Source organism: Fulmarus glacialis, unplaced genomic scaffold (genome assembly GCF_000690835.1).
Source record: "Fulmarus glacialis isolate BGI_N327 unplaced genomic scaffold, ASM69083v1 scaffold30315, whole genome shotgun sequence".
Classification (NCBI taxonomy): domain Eukaryota; kingdom Metazoa; phylum Chordata; class Aves; order Procellariiformes; family Procellariidae; genus Fulmarus; species Fulmarus glacialis.
The window spans coordinates 198-21,598 of NW_009211660.1; the positions used below are offsets into that span (position 1 = coordinate 198).

General features: G+C 39.2%; 1 protein-coding gene across 1 annotated transcript in view; it reads left to right on the top strand.

Annotated features, from left to right (window-relative positions):
- Positions 1-248: 248 nt before the first annotated feature.
- KCNK2 (potassium channel, subfamily K, member 2) overlaps positions 249-21,401 on the top strand; it is a 78,337-nt gene continuing 57,184 nt past the window's right edge. Inside the window, exons 1-3 of the mRNA XM_009577627.1 lie at positions 249-264; positions 854-1,164; positions 14,708-14,825. Of these exons, the coding sequence (XP_009575922.1) occupies positions 249-264; positions 854-1,164; positions 14,708-14,825 (445 nt within the window). The remainder of the gene's footprint in view (positions 265-853; positions 1,165-14,707; positions 14,826-21,401) is intronic.

Consider the following 21,401-nt stretch of genomic DNA (forward strand, 5'->3'; position numbering starts at 1 on the left):
CGGCATCGTGGCCGTTCAAAATGTGCTCGTAATTCAAAACAATTTAAGTATAGCTTGTGTGGTCACCTGCTGTGGCCATCTTCCCACAGGAGACCTTTACCTGCATTTGATGTGGCGGGGGTTTTTTTTTTGCCCCTGGAGTTGCTGGGAGTCACATGAGTTATCGAGATACTTGATAATACACTCAGCTGCTCTTTTCCTAACCCGGTGGGTTTTTGAGCTGTAAATAAAAATACATGCCTTAACAAATGGGTGACTTTTCCAGTAAGTACACATATGTTTTACTGGTATTCACTGAAAGGTGTAATCGATACGCAATTAACATTTTGAGACCGGTATGATGAGCAATGTGTTGTTTTTATGGTTGTGTCTGGGGAGTTTTGGAAGTGATCATGCAACTGTTCTCAGGGAGCATTTGTCGGAGCACAGGACAAAACAGATGAAAGAAAGAGGGATTTGTATTTTTCTGCTACCTCTATAATGCTGAGGTAAAACACAGCTGGAAAGCTGCTTAGCAGTGCTTAAGAGAGCAGCAGATGTAAAGAATCTCTGCAGCAAAATACCACTTTATACTAATTTAAATGCAAGAGCGTAGGGGAAATCTGTGTTTATGAAATGATCGAATATCAGAAGGGGACAGATGCATATAGGAAATGTTGCAAACGTGTATAAAGTGGATAATACTCCTCAGAGCAGCAGCCTCATTGTAACGTGGCATGGGGTTTATGTGAAAGATTCAACAGTTTAAGAATTCCAGTTGGAAGCAACAGAATATCTGTAATCTCTTGGCAAGAAGTTCAGTTGACGAAATCTGAGCGGCACTGTAAAAATTAACTTTCTTCTTTTTTGCCAGTGGCGGCACCTGACTTGCTGGATCCCAAATCGGCCACTCAGAACTCCAAACCAAGATTATCATTTTCCACCAAGCCTACTGTGCTCTCTTCGCGGGAGGAAAGTGATTCGGCTATTAATGTTATGAAATGGAAGACAGTCTCAACAATTTTTCTGGTGGTAGTCGTGTATTTAATAATTGGAGCAACAGTATTTAAAGCCTTGGAGCAGCCTCATGAGACCTCCCAAAGAACCACCATTGTGATTCAGAAGCAGACGTTTGTATCTCAGCATTCCTGTGTGAATGCAACAGAGCTTGATGAACTGATTCAGGTAATCCATACCAAACCCTTGTCACCATGCCTTAGAGGAACAAATTATATATGGCAGCACTGCTCTGATAAAGGGGAAGAATGTTATTAGCAAAGCTCTGTATTGGCCGAGCGATGTAACAAGTGTTAAGACCAGAAGTTGAGCAATAGCGTTTTCATGCAAAGCCTCACGGTTGAAAAGCTATTGCTATTTTTAGGTCCAGTACACTTGGTAGACAGCCTTTTCACTGAAGCCTCCCTTTATGCTAATTAAATGATTATTCATCAGCAATATATATAATTAATAGTTCACAAAGGAATTGATATATTGATTGTGCCTTACTAGGTCTGTCAATATTTGAAATGCCTAATTCTGAGGAAGAAAATACACCATCCATTGCCTTAAAGGACTTCTAATTTACTCTGATTGTATCAAGCTAGCTTTCCTTCCAGCTGTATGTTTCTCGTCATTGATTTTGTTTTAAGTAGAGGAAAGTACCACGGACTTGCTATTTTGATCTTAAATCTCAATTTTCTCCGCTTCTTAAAGGCACATCCACAACTGATGTACATCGGCGTGTTCCTACTAACATGACTTTACCCTTGCAGGTCACCTGCCTCAGAACCGTAGGAAATATTTATTTGCACTAGCACAGAACTAGATCCAGAGCCTTATGAGGCCCTCTCCAACTTAAATCTCATGTTCCCATGTTCTTGTGAATATCCAGTGGCACTGCAGGGAACAGCAAGGGGCTGCCAAATAGTGCCGGTTCCGGGGAAGAGACCATGAAACGGGAGGCTGGACTGAACAGCCGAGAGATGGCAAGGATTGACCCCTTCATTAACAGTAGCCATGGGGCCGTCTGGGTCTGCGAAGCCTAAGATAGGACACTGGAGAGCAGGAGAGGGTGGTGGGCATCCAGACCCTGGCTAGCACGAGCTCTGGAGCATGCCAGTTGCGTGGGCAGCAAAGGTTTCTGGACGTGGTTTTTGACAGCAGATCTGGCTGGGAGTTCAGAAGTTGATTTTACCTCTCTAGACCAATCTGCCTTGACATCAGCATGGACACCTGGTTTTTTTGCAGTTTTAAATGCAGAGCTTTGATGTACCGAGTTATTTTTATAGCACGCTACTTCTGAAGCAAACTGGGAAAATGTCTTGCATTTTGTGATTTCTCCCCTGCCGTGTTGCTAAAATGTGTTTCAAAACTGCCACCCTTTAAATGACTGTCAGGCAGTTCCTATCTCCATGTGTCCTGCCTAGGTGTGCCTGAGGAGGTGCTGTCGATAGGAATTTCAGTGCTGTGTAATAACTGTGTCTCAGTGGTTGTACCAGCAGAATGTGAGATAATCTTTCAGAGAAATATACACGCACATTTTGATTAAACCAAGCTCTTGCAGGTAGTATAAATATCCCCATATGAAATTTTTAGGTCAGATCCTATACTTGTGAAGATAAAAATAGAAATTTTGAAGCAATATTACATCATCTATGAGATGGTCCCTAAGGCAAAAACTGTTGAAATTTGCTCTGGACTACTTAGATATTTTAGCATCTATGGTTCCCTACCCAGAAGCACAGATTGGTAATAAAAAACCACTTCATCAGCATTCAATGCCCGTTTGATGTTCTGTGTAAAATAAATGACCATTTCAGTACAATTATCAGAGCGCAGTATCAGCATTAGCTCCCACCTTCGCTAGCGATCTTGGCATGACCAGAAAGACACGGGCTTGTGAAGCTCGGGGGGATGACACAGCCTCCCACAGCACATGGATGAGAGATGGTTGTGGGAAGGAAGTGTTTGCTCTGCTTGTTGTTGGGGTAAATGGAAAACTTAATTTCTCCTTGTTCCCTTCTGCTTCTCTGCGATGAAGAACACCATGACATGGAGGTAGGAACGTGCTGTTACGCTCCTTTTATAGGAGGAGAGCTGAGGCGTAGGGGGAGCCTGGTCCTACAGGTGCATTTGGGTGCCTTTCTTTACGCAGAGTAAGTGATAACAAATTACATCAAGTTGTTTAAGGGTCAGGAATTAAGTGACTTGCCCAAAGTAAAATAGGAAATCAGTGGTAAAGCAGAGCCTCAAATCCGTTTTTCCAAGTCTAGGCTGCTACCCTAACCATGGGGTCATATTTCTTCCCTACTTACCACTTTGTCACAGAAGCTAAATTACTGGAATACATTTTGCCTCTCTGGGTTTATGTCTGACTGCTATTACAATATAATGCAGTGTTTCTTCAGTTTTTGTTGGATGTCTGTATGAATAAAAATAAATAGTGCGTGTGAGGAAAAAGTAAATGATATTTAAGAATTCACTGAAAGCTATAAAACTGAAAATTAATACGTACTAGTGTAGTAGGAAGCTGGAATGATTAGTGTGTGTGAAGAAAATTACAGAGCTTACAGACTGTAATGTCTTCTTTAATCAAGTATTTACCTTGAGTCAAACTATAATGAAATTCATTATAAACTTTTCCTTTTGAACTTAGTGTTCTGGGATTCCAGAAACTGGTTTGGCTCTGGTTCGTGCTAGTCATCGCTCAAGGTGCTGATCATGCCAGGCTTTTTCAATCTTCACAACTTGTGATCTGCCGTTTAATCCTTACTCTGAAGCAGGCTTGACTATTCCAAGACTGCTAACCGACAGTGCAATGTGCAGTGGCTTAGTCAGGTGAGCAAATCAGGGAGACTGGTTTGAGAGAACAAATTCAGCTAACAAAAATTGTACAAGTGGAATGAAAGTTCAGTTCGCTAGCACCCAGGGGCCACCTAGTTTCCATCACCTTTGCTAAAATCTTCCCTTTGCCACAGAGCTGATTACAACACAGGGTTGTGTGCTTCTATAAATGCACACAGGATAGGGAATTTTCCTTTCCTGTCTTCTCCATCCTTATTTTATCTCACCCATCACCAAAAACCTTCCTGGCACAACAATATATACTGTTGCCAGCTTTTCAGCACGCACAGCTTTATTCCCTGGGTTTCGAATTCCTGAAACTATGTATTTTCACATTGATTGTGTGGCTCCTCTAGGTGTACTCAGTGAGAATTATACTTTTATAGACTTTATATATTTTACATACATGTGAAACATGGGGCAATGGAGAGCTGCTATGCAGCACAGAAGATGTGCAAAGTTAATGAAATAGAGCGCTCTGATGATGACAGCCAAGCAGCCTCAGCGGCCTCAGAAAAATGACCTGGGTTTTCCTCATAACTTTTCAGCCCGGTCCAGCAACATTGTTCTTGTGTTGAAAAAGAGGTCCTTCATGACCTTCTTCGTCCCTGACTTCCGTCCAGCAGCATTGTTCTTGTGTTGAAAAAGAGGTGGTCTTCATGACCTTCTTCGTCCCTGACTTCCCTGGTCCGGTGTTGCAAATCTCTTTTAGTCTGAACCACTTCAGTTACCTGTTGCCTCACTGTAATAAAATATGCCTGCAGTGAACAACAGACCCTGAGACCTGCTTCCAGGTGCATCGTTGTTTTGATACTTGGTGAGCACTTCTATTTAGTACCATACTTAAAAATGTGCCTCACTGAACTGTTCACTATGCCTGCAGTGAACAACAGACCCTGAGACCTGCTTCCAGGTGCATCGTTGTTTTGATACTTGGTGAGCACTTCTATTTAGTACCATACTTAAAAATGTGCAAAAGTCACACAGAGCATATCTGTACACCCAAGAGGCATTTTTTTCAGGCAATTCCCACTCCTTTTGCTGTAGCCTGAAGCCAGTATTAACAACAATATTAAGTGGATCACTGCGTGCTGTACACAACAGTGCTGAGGTGGGCAGCGCACGGCAATCAGTGGTGGTGTATCTAAATCTACAACTAAAGAAATAACCCAGGAGGGAAGCTTGTGAACATACAAGCACTACCTCGGTGAGTCTAATCAGAACACAACAGACCAGCAAGCTGTGCATGGTCTGATCTTAAACTTTGGTTTTTAAAGTTTCAGTTGTAAGGTCTTGAAAGGATCTCATTATTAACAGATGGGAAAGCATTGGTTTGGTGAAGGTTATAGATAGTATCTAATACATTATAAAGCTGTAGAAAGGCATGTGGCCAGACACTTTGCTACTATTCCTTCTTTTGGAAGAAGAAGAATTTTGACAATTCATCATGGATGGTGTTTTGGTTTCTCTGTCCATGCCTGCTCTCAACTTGGCCCTGCCATGCAATGCAAAGCGTAAATGTAGTGCAGACTGTGTGGATTTTATGTATATGTGAAAAAATATATAAACCTGATCTTCATTTACACTAGGGATTTTTTACATCTCGCGTGGAACAGTTTTTTTCCCCACCACTGAGCTTTTTGTGGGCAAAAGCTGATAGAAACTGGGAGTAATCCAGCTATACACACGCAAATAACAATAAGCATTGAAGAATGAAAAAAAATTATCTAATTAGAGAACTTGTATGTCTAATTATTTCAATCTAGTTCTAGTTCTCTTTTAGTGTGTTGACTGTTCCCTATAGTGAGCTTGCTGGGAAACATTTGGAAGTGTTGGAGACAGTTTCCAAACTCAGATGCACAAAGTGTATTGCCGAGTACCTAGAAAAATCTCCTGCTGTATTTAAGCGCCTGTGCATAGCAGCAAATGTAAAGAGACCTTAGGTTACATTGCTGGTGTGCAGGTTGCACGCACGCCCTCCTGCAGTGCTGCGCAGCCATCAAATACATGCATATACCTTCATGACATCTCTTGGGGTTAAGAGTTTGTCTCTGGGGACAGTTGAGCCTGACTGAATATGATATCCAACAACTTTGCAAAATTGTCATTATTGTGGTTTCATACACCTCATTCCTCTATAGGGGGGAATGAATTTGCTTTCCGCCCCCCAGAACTCATGTTGTTCCTAGGAGGTAAGGATGTGACCAGTATTGTGCATTGTGGGATGTTTTAGCAATGAGAGACAAATATTTGTCCCCCTGCCAAAGAGAAAGCTGATTAAAAAAAAGAGAAGAGCTTTTTATGTAAATATCACCTAATTATGTATTGCTCAGCAGTTATTTGCTTTAGTGTTGACTTTTATAAACCAAAATGGAAAAAAAATTCCTTTTAATCCCCAAGCATCAAGTTGTTTAATGTATTATTTTTGCATACAAAAATTGGAAATTTTTTTTGAGAGAAATTTCAGTTATACTACTTTAAACATCTAGAGTGTCCCAGCAAGCTGATGTGAATTATTCTAGTTATCTTAGTAAGTTAATTCTGAAACTTAATGAAGAGTTTTCAAGTAAAGGTACATTGAAACTGAAGTTAATAACACAACATACCTCATTTCTGGTTCCTTTAGCAGAAACAACCTTCAGATGTATTTATTCTGAAAACCCTCACAAGTGGAAAAAATAATATCACACTAAACAGCACAACCTTTTAATGTGTTCCAAGTGGTAATTTTTGTCATATAAAGCCTTCATTTCGAAATCTGAACAAGTTTTCAGAGTGCTGAACCAAGCTGTCTCAGCAATAAAGGACTCTTGTAGAGTTTTAAGTCCAGCCCCTTTCAGGGTATGTGGATTCTTCTGAAAACTGAATGCCCACAAAAATGTGCTTGCATTTAAAACAAAAAAAAAGAATTAATGAACCACCAGGATCAGCTGAATTGACCTTGATCCCACAAGTTGATCTCCTTGGGTTCTGCGTGGGCTTGTGGTTAACATGAGGAGAACAGCTCTCCGTGTTGGGGTCCACAGTCATGTCCCAGGCCTCTTTTAATCTTACATTTGCGTCAGCTGCATTCTCTCTTCTCTTTCCATTCATCTCTTAGACTGTGAATGAGACCAAAATGTGTTTTCTTTTTATCTCCCTTGAGGAAAAATGTGTTTTTTTCTTTGTCTCTCTTGAGGAAAGCCTGACACAGTTATGAATGACACGGGGGCAGTGTTTCTTTCATCAAACTGGCATCACCAGAATGTCATCATGGCTTCTTATGTGATTAATTTCTTGTAAAAATATTCTACTTTAAAATATGTGTTTTCTGGCACTTCATTTTTATAGTTCAAGGTAGCTAGCTACATTAAGTTGCACCTCCACTGGTAGCTGATTTTGTGTCTTTTTCACAGGGTTTTTTACAGCTTGCATTGTAGCCCCAAGAAACTAATTTTGTGGCATCCTCAGGAATACGTTGTTTTATTTCAGCCAGATAAGCTCCTTGAGCCGCAACCTCTCTGATTATGTAGAAAACTCTTAACATAAAGAAGTGTAAATCCTTCTTTCTCTCCCACTGATTAGAAGGTATTTGAGCTTGCTGTATCATTTCTGGAGATGATAATAAATCACAGAGATGCAAAGATCTTGTTTTCAGACAAACCTGAAATTTATTTAGACAAATTTAAAATGTATTAGCTAAGCCTATTTAGCTTGAATCAAATTTTATTCATTCTTTGAAACACAACATTTATAGACATTCTCAATCCTGTGAGCTATAGCTTATGGGTCCTCTAAGCAGGAACCTTTTGAGGGAGTTTGAATGTACCAATTTAAACCCTAAATATTCTTAGTCTCTCCCTTTTGCAATTCCTTCCAGCCTGCCCAAAAGGAAGCAGGAACCATCCCATGTCTGGATCCTAACCTGGAAGCAGCAGGTGTTTATGCTTTGCAAACCTTAAAGCCTTGAAAAGATAGATAGACCAGCATAAAAGAAATTGATGCTGCAGCATATTTTATTTATTTATCTGGGGATCCAAAATACCATTGCATCAGTTTCTCAATGTACTGTCTGCATGTCAGACATGAAGCTTGTGACAAATTGCAAATACCAGTAGCAGAGCTGCCTGTTGGTGTTTTCAAAGCAACATGAAATGAATGACTTTTAAAGTAGTTCAAACATGAAGCGCAGGAACAGTAGTTTGTGTTGTTACCTTCTGCACGTCTGTCCTTAGTAAGGTGTCTGCCTGTCAAAGCACTCGAGCTTATGTGTTCTTAAGTATACAGGTAGTACTAACTGGTACAGTAAGGTCCTGTTTCTCTTTTCCTCTCGCTGAGTCTGTAAGCCTAGTTTTCACCCCAGTATTTGCTTTCTGCTTCACTCTTGTCAGAAATAAACGTTCAGATGCTATTGCCTCCTTCCACAGGAAAGCCCCCCAAATTCTACCTGTATCCCCAGATCAGAGGAATATTTATTAAAAGATCTCTGTGAAAGACCTTCGATCATAACCTCACCCAAACCTGTCCTCCACACAGATACCCACCTGCTGTGGTCGAGTCCGGACGGGCTGCGGAAGCCCCTGGGCTGTGTGCACTCCTCGCTTAGGGTTGCTCCGGTTCTTGCTGTCCTCTTACAGCCAGATCCCCTCTTCTGGCTCTGCACTTAGCTCCCGGAGGGAGGGAATTTTTTGCCAAACTTTCTGTTGCCTGGGAGTGTTCCCGTCCGTGATAGGACAACCCCCTTTTCTGTAGTTATTTTCTACATGGCGGTTAAACCAAAAGGCATTTTTTTAAGCACACAGTCTTTATCCTTCATGAGCACAAGAGCAATACAGATTTTTGGGAGAATAATAAATAAATTCTATTATGTGCCCTTGTCACTTCTTTGTTCAAGCAGGTTGGTTTCCAACTTTTTTTGCCGCTTCTGATGTTGGGGCTCTTAAAGGATACATTTACTTCAGATGAGCAGTTTTGTAGGACCTAGAACCTAGCTAGCTTGAATGCATATGAATGACAGCTTTTGTCTTAGAAAGGTGGCAGATATGACTCACTAGTAAGTCAGTTTTGCTGAGCAGCTGTCTGCATAATTCTTCCAGTCTTTAATCTCAAGAAGCAAAGAAAAGCCCTCTTCCCTGAACGTGTATGTATACATACATATATACGTATGCACACACACAAAATTTATATACATAGACTGTTTGTAATGCATATTTAGAAATAGAATTGTATTTCATTGTGTTTCTACGCATTTTTAGTTCGAGTAGATTGTGAACATAGAGTGAAAAGAGTTCTTCAATTCTTCAACGTGTTGGGTACTAGTCTCCAGTGCAGATTACAGTCATATGTTATACAAGCTAAAAAGAAAAACATGGAGTCACAGAATTATAGTACAAACATGATTGCAATCTCATTCAACAGCAAGGCTCAAAAGCATGTGCTTTTGGAGGCTGGAGAGTTGTTTGCTAAGTGTTAAAAGCATCCTAGTGTGCCTCTGAACAAAGAACTAGGATTTCCATTCTTCATAAACCAAAGCTGAAATAAAAACGCAGGACTCCTGCAGTAGCTGGGCCATATGAGATTTATCGTTATACTGGAGAGTGAGAGAGTGCTCCTGTCAAATGGCAGCAGGACAGCGAAGGAGGAAATCCGGGCTGAGAAATGAGTTTCCAGAAACTTTGAGGCATATCTGACTTTTTGACATCACTTGTTAAATGATTGCCAGGAAGCACAAGCTAACTCCTGACAAGCTGGCTAACGAAAGACTGCACACTTTGTATTTTGTCAGAAGCATAATTTAAGGTGCTTCTATTTTAATTTTTGGATAGAAAAGCTGAGAGTAACGAAGTGTTGTGTTATACCATTTCATAAAAGTGAAGTGACTGGAAGATGGTACAAAAGCACATATTAAGAGCCTGGTGTGGAACAAGGAGATGACTATTAGGGCGACTGGCTTGACACAAACTTATTTCTGCCCAATCCCTGTATGAGACAGTGGTAGATTACCAGAAGCTAGCCTTCTCAGTTTATAACCTCTCTGTATTGCTCCTGTGGCTCTGCAGACCCCTGCTTAGTGAATGTAGCTCTACTGCCAACAGGCTGGCTTTCATCCGTCATCTCCACTGACTTCTCGCAGGGTCAGAGGACCAGAGGTTGAAATCCCTGGCCTAGGAGAATTGTCTTCTGTTTTCACAAAATGACTGTGCTGTTTGAAAGGCTGTTTTATCTCTCGTTTTGACAGAAAAAAGTCACAAAATTCTGTGTCTTAAGTTGCGAGGGTAGCTCAGCATGGCCTCTACCGACAGATATCTGCGTGAACGCAGGGATGTGATAATACAGAACTGCACAATGTATTTACCAGAAAGTGTTTCTAAATTATATAGGAAATGAAAAGCTGACATTCAGTTAAAATGAGATTTTATATTGTCACTCTCCTTTTCCCAGTGGTCTGATTTCAAGCAAAAAAGTACAGCCTGAATGCAATGCTTATGTGTCTGTGGAGCTCAGGTCCTGTTTTTGAAAGTAAGGCAGGTCATGCCTGGCCTATCAACTCTGGGCTCAAGCGTCTCTGCCTCTTTTCTCTGATGCTCTACCAAACCTTATTCCCGAATATGGGTGTAAAGCCAGGTAGTTTGGATGTCATACAGGTTAGGACTTGTACTCAGACACAACTCATGCCTATCCTAAGATACAGCACAGAGCTAGCCTAAGTATCCATGTAACTTAAAAAATGGGAATTAAGTTCCTAAAATCTTTAGATACTTGAAAATTTTATCTTAGTTCTTTTTACTATCAAAAAAAGCCCTCATTTTCACCATTATAAAGACAATTAAAGAAGAGCAAATGGTGGAAAAACGATTACTTTTACTGTAACCATATAATATTATTCTTAAAATCATTGCACATAGAGGCCTTGATTGGGTGCCGTGTGCTGGGTGACCCCTCCTCTGCTCAGTCCTCAGTTATCTCATACGAAACAACTAGTAGACAAATGCTCTGGAAGAAGGTAAGGCAAGTGAAATAATCTACATGGTTTAAGAATTGAAACTGTCCACATCCCTATTCTAATGCTGGCTGGTTCTGTAGTACTGAAGTGAAACAGGTTTTTAAGTCAGAATTTAGTTTGTATATGGAATAAAATTAAGAAAAACTAGAAAAATTGCCACTGAGGTGGTCAGTAAACTTTAATACTGTAAAGTAATTTTTTAAAAGTCAAGAAATTCCCATGTTAAGATCACAAAGTGTTTACAGGCTGCAACATATGATAAATGTACAGATTATATAGAGTTTTCATGATTCTAACTGTTCCGAGATTCAAAATGCACAGAGTTACTATGGCTATTGTATAAGTTATGAAGGAAGGAAAGAATGACATGCCAAACTTCTGACAGATGAAGTGGTTGTGTTTGCTCTAGTAGTAAGGCATCAGTCAATAAAAAAGGCTGAAGACCAAGAATAAAGTGGCAGAGAAAACGGAGTCTAACAGCACTGACAATGAATAGCATGCTATTTGAACACTGAGGGCCCTTAATGAAGTTAGTGGAAACCAGCTGCATGAGCCTGGGTTTTTATTCCGGGCTAAGGAAATGTTAATATCTAGTATTCCAGGTAAGTTTGTGCAGTGGATGTAGTCAGAAAGAAGATGCTACCTTGAAATTAGTCCCTGAAATGTACATATATTAGAAGTTTTTTTTTTTTTTTCAAAATTATGCTTGGAAATAGTCTTAGATGAGGATCTGCTCATAGGCACTGACCCAACTAAGAAGAAAAGATATCCTCTCATCCAAAGAACTGAAAATGCTGTTACCGCTCCCAAAAAATCTGCAGACTTTATGAGATAGTAGTATTGATCTCAGTAAACCAGCAACCCTACCTATCTGTCATCCTTGTTAGTAAGGAAGACTCTTACAGAAGACTCTGAAGGAATGTAATGCAGCAGCTTTGTTAGTATTTAAGGATGGCTCCTCCCAAACATGGGAACGGTGCAGGAGAAAGCATAATAGCGTGTGTTTGGAAACTTAATAACCTGGTGACGAAGAAGGCATCATCTGGCCCTTTATGATTAAAACTATGTTTAAAACAATCAGTAGGGTAAATCAGTAAAGGTGCAAAGAAAGTCAGTGAGCAATACTGGCAATAAAAAATTACTTACATACAATATTCAACAGATTTATTTAAATAGGTAAATACATTTTTTAATAAGAAAGGGTTTAATTTGGAAAAAAGAGGCAGCTGATGGGTCTATAAGATCATTAATTTCTTGAAGGAAACAAATAAGAAATTGCAATTCAAGTGTTTCTCATAACATAAGAACTTCTAAAATTACTTTGAAGCGCATAAAAATCTCAAAAGGGAAATGCTTTTTAAATGATCCACAAGTAAATTGCAGCACTTACTGCCACAGAATGACTTGGCTCCCAAAATACAAGTGACCTCCAAAAGTAGGTAGATAAATGCACGGTAAAATGATCCACCCAAACCAATCTGATGCAGGTGCAGCCTCTCACTCGGCAAGTCCCTAAAACTGTGCTTGGTCAGAAGCTCGGAGGATGTATGAAGAGAAAGTATCACTTGCCTACTTGCCCCGATTCTTTTCCTAATTAGCAGTTGGCTAAAATCAGAGACATAATAACAGCCGCTAATTGTCTTTTGTAGCCGTCTATTATGTTTTGTTAAGTCTGACCCAACAGAGTAGTTTTGGGTTAAGCTGTATCATTTTCCTGGAAGTCTGTAGGTACAGTCTAGTGCAGTTAGGAGATGCATAGCTGTAATGGATCTTCGAGCAGTTTAGATAGGCACAACTTTCAGATAAAAGACATTGAGGTAGTATGGCTTCAAAAATGTGTAGTGATGATATAAAGCTCTGAAAACATGTTACATCTGGATCTGTATAAAACTTGGTCTTGCTAGACTGCCTAAACAGGTGCGTTGCTCCGGGCAGCGCATTCATCCAGTACAGTAAAGTGTAATAAAACATGAACGGTCCCATAAAATTATATTGATCCAGTGCTCACTGGAGAGCATGTTCCCATTTGCAGGTACAAGGACTTGTGATGAAAGTTCTTAGTCCACTGAAATGAAACAGTACTCAAAATGTATTCAGTAGGCTTTATAATGCAGCACACAGGTTTATAAGTCAAAGGAATATCTGTATTGTGTAAATTATAAAATCAATACAAGGGATGGTTTTCACACGTTGCTTAGTCTGATGTGTCCCTTCCTGCAGCAATGTAAACACCTGTCAGTATCAGTGCTGCTGTATTTACTGTTGCCAAGTTGTATGTGGTGTCCAAACGTAGAAGCTTTATTCTTCCAACCCAAAGGAAAATTAAACTCCCTTCCCCTTCCCTTTCCCCATCCTTTCTCCTTCCTCAGTAGGATTGAAAATTCTGCATCTCTGATGTCTGCTTTTCTGGCGTTTTAAAAAAAATTAAAATGAAAACAGTTGAAGGTAGAGAAGATAAAACAGTGTAAAGTCTATGTAAAGATACCCCAGCTGGCTTTCTGTTGGCAGCCCTGGATGTTGAAAATGGCTTAGGCGTGGCAGCCAGATCCCTGTGGCTGCGGAGATGCAGCTGTGGACTTTAAAATGGCTACTTTGTGCATCTGAGCTTTGAAAATGGCAAACTGGAAATGGTGGCTTTAAGTTGAGATTCCGTCATGAAAAATCAATGGCCTGGTTAATCCGGCCTTGGTATTTTGTCATTTCTGTCCAGATCCACGGACTTCCATGGGCACTGTTTAGAAACAAAAATGTTTTCATTTGCAAATTATCAGTGTATTTTGGGATTGAAAAAATTATTGCTACTGCACAACACTGTTCCTCTGTGATAGACTGCCCACCCCGGTCTGCCCTATTGCTGAATATCTTTATGTGCATAATCATTGTTGGACAACTCGCCAAACAGAAAGTATTAGCTAGTTAAAATGTTCATTTTAGCTTTGCAGTATTGCTTCCTCTGTTGTTCTTTTGTTAAACACTGATTATTATTATAAGGATCATGATTATGAAATAAGTCCTGTTTTAAAGTTTCAGAATGAAGTGATAACTTACATTTCTTAAAATATTTATTGCAAGTTTAAAAATACTTTTTCTTGATGTGTACTGTTTAATGCAAATACTGGTATATATCTGCAACGGAGATATAACTAAACAGGCATACTTTGTGTGATGAGTTTACAGTAGGTGACACTGCTGAAATAGGAAATGTTTCATATTTCTCGAGACTATGAAAATGTCGCTAGTGGCAAGCTTGTTCATTTAGCTGCTAGTACTGAATTTTCAAGAACGACATTTATGAAGTATATAGTTGTATAAACTTAGAGATACATGTTTGATATTTGACTCTGAATTTTTTATTAATATAGTGAAAGTTTTATAACCGTAAGTGTAATTGTTAATCTTTAATTATTGAATTATCTGTTCTGCAAAAGTGTTTTAATTAATTGGAGTTCATTTGGTGCAAAACAATGCATGGGCATTTTTTCTTGGAGTTTTAAAATGACTGTTTTTTAAGAAGTACATTTGCTTGCCTAACTTAACAGAGGAATATTTTGGGAAACTCTCATTGTAAATCTTTGTCTAATGCATATTTTTCTTCACCAAATAGTTGCAACAGTAAAAATAATTGTGTTTGCTGGTGAACAGGTGATGCTGTTCCTGATATTGTGGATTTTGCATTCTCCTTAATGGTCTGGAGTTTACAGCTCTGCTGCGTGCTGAAGTGCTTGGGGTGTCTGCTGAAGATTAAATTGTAGCCTGGCTGAATGATAAAACTTGAGCAGAGCAACACTGGTCCTTTTCTGCTTTATTGCTTGGATTAAATAAGTGATTTAATCAATTTGCTGTGTAATGTATATTAATATCATTGTTTCATGAATATTGACAAAAATCTTTTTAAACTTGCAGCAAGTAGTGGCAGCAATAAATGCAGGAATCATACCTTTAGGAAACACATCTACTCAGATCAGTCACTGGGACTTGGGAAGTTCCTTCTTCTTTGCTGGCACTGTTATTACCACCATAGGTAGGACACAGCTTATTATCTTTTCATAGTAAATGAGCTGAAATTCTTTTGATTTCCAGTGTGTACATATATTTGTTAATGGTAAATCTTCCAAATCTTGTGGTTTGAAGTAGAGAGTTACTTTTTAGCTGCAGGGGCAGAAATTATAGCTGTCTGTAAGGATCCCTAGCTAAGTAAATGTTTCTTCCGTAGAAGAAAAATGTTGCTGTATATTTCTGTGAGGTGACTAGAAGAGGTTGTGGAAACATTTTCTGGGGGGAATTTGGTCAACTGGGTAATCACAAGTGTTAAATAGGGCATGATTTAAAGCACATATGCATTAAACGTTGACTGAGATGTATGGAATTTCAAGTCTGTATAATCCCATTCTATATTGTTGTTTTCTCTAAATTCTGAAAAAGATGAGAACATGGTAAAGATTCAGTTCAGCTGAATTTAATCAGTTATGAGTGCTGTATTGATAGGCAGATTTACATTCAAAGGCTTACTTTGCATTCAGAGAAGTCCAAAGCTCTAGGGTGATTTATCCGTGCTCACAAGCCCAGGGAGTTTTCTGGATCCTTTCTGCATCTGAGAGCCACTGTCCCCCCGAGCAGGTGTGAACAGGAGCCGCGTTTGATCTTTCAGTTTCTTCCCTTTGACTACAATATAGTGCACATGGTGTACAGTTCAAAGATGCAGTGTAGACCATACAAGGGGCATCCACAAAGGTGGCTGGGAATTTGAAGAGCAACTCAAATGAGAAACATTTAAGACCTACGTTATGAGAGTAATGTGTATGGAATTGTAGCACTGTTACAATAATTATCTCTATGTAATATTTATATGCGTATTGTGATGGAAGGGGATGTTCTTTTCAAGTGTTGCATGTACCTTTGTTCTTTCTTTATGTAGAAGTGCATGAGTACTATATTTTTTGTGTGTTTGAGTATATAGATGTCTATATATATGTATAAATATTATGTCTGTGTTATATTTTTCCACATCTAGAATAACTGAAACATAGGTTTAGTGAAAACAGAGTGAAACTTTTACCTCCCCGAGGTTAGTAACAAACTTAATGATTTTGTAGTAGTAGGCCCACAAGGTAATAAAACCCACAAGTATTGAAAAATGCAATTTTAACAGATTATAACCAAGAAAAGCAAGAACCTTGAAAGGATAGCTTTATGATGAGTCTTATGTTATCCTCTTCTGACAGCACAACGCTTTATGTCATAAGTAAGTATCCATGGTCCTGTAGGAAGTGCTTAATATTTGTTTCAGTTCCGAATAAGGATAAAAGTTAACGTATGAAAAGTGTTCAAGGAATTAAATGATTCAAAAATTATTTTAAAGCAGTGAAACATTTTGTTCTAAATAAAGCTAAGGCTTTTCTAAATAAAAATGTTTCCTGATTTAATTTATTGACCTGACTCAACCAAAACATGCGTGAGTCCTGCTTAGAGGAGAAAGAGGGATTTGCAGAGGCATCCGGGCCACAGATCCACTGTCCCCAAGAGGCAAGATAACCCAATAGGAAATACATTTGAAAATTAATATTTCAGGTCATTCCTGCAAACCAGAGTCATCAGAATCAGGTCAGATTAGGCAACTGTAAATATTTATTTCAGGTTTTGTGATAGAAAACTGAGAAAATCTAGGGAAAAAAAATCTTCTGTAAAATATTTTGGCTTGGGAGTAACTGTATTTTTCATCAGTGAGCCTTTCTGATGGGAAGCTCCCAATCAGTTGCAGGTCTGAGCTTTGTTTCTTAGGACCTGAGGACAGCATGCTTACATGAAAGCCGTAGTGTGGTTGGCGTTGTCTTACTGCTATGAACCATCTTCCTGGTGGTTCACAGGGCTTGCAGAGTGACAGCAGGCGGAGCTGTCATGAAAAGCCCTTGGAATTGTGACTTTCCTGGGAAAATGGTGACAAGTGTAAAAGTTGGGTGTGCTTTCCCTTATTTTTTATATTATTATGTGCCATCAAATGATTTTGTGTTCAGAGCAGTATCTTTTCATCTATGAGTAACCTTTTGAAAATGAAGGCATTCCTTCCAATTCGGGGGCATATGATTATCATGTAACTCGATATTTTGATTTCTCAAGAGACTAAAGATGCAGTTTATGAGCATCCCCAGAGTGTTGCCGTAGGTTTCAGCCAAACACTACAGATATTCTCTATGAACAAAGACAGGACCTTATAAATTCATAAAACAACTTTACAGAAATAATTTGTAAAAGTGATTTTATAAATATGAATAAAATTTATAAATATTATGTCCTTTAGACTGTACACCTTAAGAAATACTTGAGTAGGAGAAAAAAGGATTACTACCATTTAGAGAAAATGATAGCTTTCCAGTGTTGCAGCAGATTCTCTAGCTTTCCAAACCTCTTATTACTATAATTTTACCTTCTCATTTAGCCCACACTCCTCCTGGCGATATCTCAGAATCTAAGAAATTCAAATGGAACCAAGAGTTTATTTGTGGATAATGTTTCCCAAACTTTTCTTTAATGACAGTAGCACTTGCATCCCACAAGTATTCGGTTCCTGGGGAGAGGATATAATAAATAAAGCCTTCAGCATTTCCCTAAGCAATAAGTTACTGGTTTACAGTTACTGTTATTATTGTATCACAGTAGTGATGAACATTTAAGTGAAAAATATTGACCGTGTATTTTGGTGGCTGTTGGCAGCAGTCCAGAACCATCTGTATTTTTGTACTCTTCTGGGTCTCCTGTAGGCTGCTGAAAGGTTCTGTGATGGGGACATGTAAATCTATTGAGCTTCAAAGCCAGCTAACAAAAGCAGAGGTAACACTAGAGAAAACATGGCTTGATGTTTATTTAACAGGTTTTTTTATTCCCTTATAATCCTTGATGTCATCCAGTAAATGTTACAGTGCATATTATAAAATTAATAAACTCAGTTTTAATAGAACATAATCTGTCATACTGCTACTAGATCTTTCCTAAGAAGTGGATTTAGTTGAGGGGTCAGGGTTGAACAATTTCACAAGACTTTATTTAGAAAAGATCCTTTGTAGCTTTTTTTCCCATGTCTGAGTGGGTTGGTTTGGCTTTGCATTTACTACTGTGCAACAGCTTAAAACTTGTTTCAGGAAGGTGTTGCGAATGAGTGGTTTAAGGCCGCTTAAAGAATCACCGTCAAAGGTATTAGCAAAAAGTGGTTTTAATAGGAATTTATAAAAGTGCAACTTAATAGAGTTTTATGGCAAGGTCCACTCTATCACTTACTACATGGATGAAGTATACAAAGGAAAATCGAGTTAGAATTGAGCTGGAATGATTTATACAGAGACCAAGGACGAAAAAGGATAAGGGAGACCCTCCCGTTGAGTCATGAGGTTCAGAGAAGATCCCCTTGCTTTCTAAACCCTTGATGGAGCTTAGGTGCAGCTAGGTCCAATCTTAGTCTCAGACTTGGACAATGGTTTATGTGGAATGGAAGAAATACAAAGAGTAAGGAGACCCTCCAGTTGAGTTACGAGATTGAGAGTAGATCCCCTTGCTTTCTAAACTCCTGATGGAGCTTAGGTGCAGCTGGATCTGCTCCTAGTCCCAGACTTGGTCAACGGTTTATGTCTAAGGGATTATATGTATGTAGCAGCAGTCTAAGGTTCATTCAGAGTTTTAAGGTGGGTCACAAGGTATTAGCAGCACTTAATCATTGACTAATTTAACATTTACAAAGTGAGTCAATAGAATTTACTACAATCACAACAGTGACTTAATTACAGATTTGAGATGGCAATATTTATACTATGCTTGCTATCGGGTACCTAAATCAATTCACTCACGCACACACAGAGACACAAATATATATAAATGTACAAAAGTATACCTGTTAAAATTTCCCCTCGAGTCCAGTGAAATGTTCATGTCAAATGTCTGGCATTTCTCAACGGGTGAGGGCTTGAGCCTTGCGGAGTGTTTCAGCCCAGGTCCCGTCATCGGTCGGCCATGGTCCTCCGAATATCACAAACTCGAGAGTTCGCAAGCTCTGAGTGGAGTCCCAGTCAGAGGGCGATACTGGGCGCAGCCCACGGCGGACCAGGAGAGCTCACAGGGTCTCTCTTAGGACTGCTGTTTATAGGTTTGCAAGATGATTGGCTTTAGTCATCCGTAAACTTCCATCCTGGCCACAGTCCAAGGTGGTAGTTACTAACATTCTCAAGATTTCAGTAACAATGGTACCGTTCCACTTGAGTTTCGACTCAGATAAGGGTGTCAGGGGATGACGAATTATCCCCGCTCTCGTTCCCCACCTTGGCCAGGCATCAGGAATTCCTGGTATGATCAGTGCCGATCACCCACTTCATCCACGCAAGAGCTCCTGGTACGGTCAAGGGACGCTTCACTGCCCAACTCATTACACAAAGGCCAAGGCTTAACGGGAGTTACTGAGACCACAGAAGGGACCTCACTGGTTATAGGTTTGGTTTGCTGAGTTAGGTGTTCTCGCTTGTGGATATGTTTCTAGAACAAATACGCCTCATCTCAACAAGAAATGTGAAACTATGTGATTACTCTGTGCGTCTGGAGCAGTTTCAGACAGTCCCTAAGATGGAAAAGGGTAACAGGGAAATGGGAATGCAAAAATTGTCTATGAAAAATATTGTTGCATTGTTCCCTGGGATACTGTGCATGCTGCAAAGCACAAAAGATATTTTTCTACCTGAAAACGTCATTATCCAGTCAGTCCTGCTCTAAGACCATATATCCAAAGAAAAGGAAAAAGAGAGTTGAGAAGAAAAGCAAGAAAAAATGGTAACTCAGTCATAAAGCTGGAGATAGTGCTGAGGAAGAGGGGAAAATAATCTTTACATCACCTCTTTTTATTCTAAGAGCTCAGTGTTGGCGCTGGACATGATTTTTATCCTCTAAAAAAATTTCCTTTGATAAGTAGCTCAGAAATGGACATACAGACACAACCTGTGCACACCCCGCTTCCCCCCCAAACAACTTATATTTTAGGGCCTGAGAAAGTTTTATATTGACAGCATGGTAGGAAAGGAGACCTCTCTTACTGCAAGTTTGAGACCTGTATCTAGAAAAATGAAAGAACAAAGTAGACATATCAAGGTCTTGAGGTTAGCAGTTGTTTTCCCAAATGGCTGTTGTCTCAGCACATAAAAAATGTAGTGTCAACCGTAATATCAGAAACTGTATCATGAAAACCTCTACTAGACTCCTATGGATCTTCTTCTAAAATAGCTGTATTATTTCTGCTGTTATTCCAGCCAGTCTATAATGGCTTTATCAAGCACTGCAAGTAGACATATAGTGGAAAGGGCACTTGTTCAGACTCCTGGAAGATGGAGTATTTTGAATAGCAGTTGTGAGCATGTCGGGAGTGCCAGCACCCTCACTGGTAGCTGTGGTTTGCCAGAGCGCATCCTTTCAAACAGAGCCAGGTCTACACGGGGGGCAGCTCACAGAGCTCCATGAATGCCTTAGCACTCGAGGATGCGTTGCAGCCATATTGATGTCCAAATCCAATAGTTGCTAATAACTGTGTCTACAAATCAAAAAAGGAAGAACACATCATTTCTTTTTGTCCTTTTCCACTTTTTTTCATCAGCCCTTGATTTTTGAACCCAAACTTCTCATATGCGCTGGAAGCTGAACCTCTGGAGAAGTTCACTCATGACCAAAGTCTTTAACTTAGCTTCATGCAGCTAGCTATGGTAATATGGTTATGTTTTTGGGGTCCAAAAGCCTAGCAACCGTTATTAAGAGTGCAAAGGAATTGGAATCTTTTTTTAAAAAAGAAAAAGAAGCAAATTGTAAATATTTATGTTTTAGGGAACAGTTGTGAATAGCAAGCAGCTAAGATTCTGAAAAAAGGTTAATACTTTTGACTAGAAATCTGAACTTGATTTGTCACTTTTAGAGTTTCAATTAGTTATGTAGCTTCAAATGCAATTTCACTGGAACGAATACTTCTTTCTGCCATTTTCCTACTGCCTGGACACAAGCTTTTCTTGTGAAGGCAGGGTATTTTAAGAAGTCTTATTACATTGCGTATTGATTTGAAACAATAATAAAATCCTGCTGCTAAATCTGTCCCTTCTGGCACCATTTCACTGCATTTTTGAAATACAAAGTAACAGAATAACGTGTTGATAACTAAAATATACAAAATATGTTTGATGTTATAAAAAGACAAATATTGTTGATAATCAAATGTGTTACCTATTATGTCAGATAATCATAAAGATAAAAAATTGCAAATGACATTGAAAAATTTGTTCCCTTAGTTCAGAAAAGTAAGAAGCATCACATACTCATGTTAGAACAGTTTTCTTTTTTTTTTTTTGTTTGTTTGAGCCACCAAAAAAGAAACAGAGCTATCGAGGATGAGCATAAAAATTTCATTTGAAAACATTACTCCAATTTGCTTATCAGAATATAAATGCTGGGATTTCTGTTTGTGCATTTGAAAGGGAAGAGAGAAGAAGCAAGCAAAAGAGAGTGAAGTGCAAATGCTGAGGTGATTGAGGAGCGGGTTGGTGAAAAACTCCTAAAAGTAAAAAACATAAAATACATTTGCCTGAGAAAT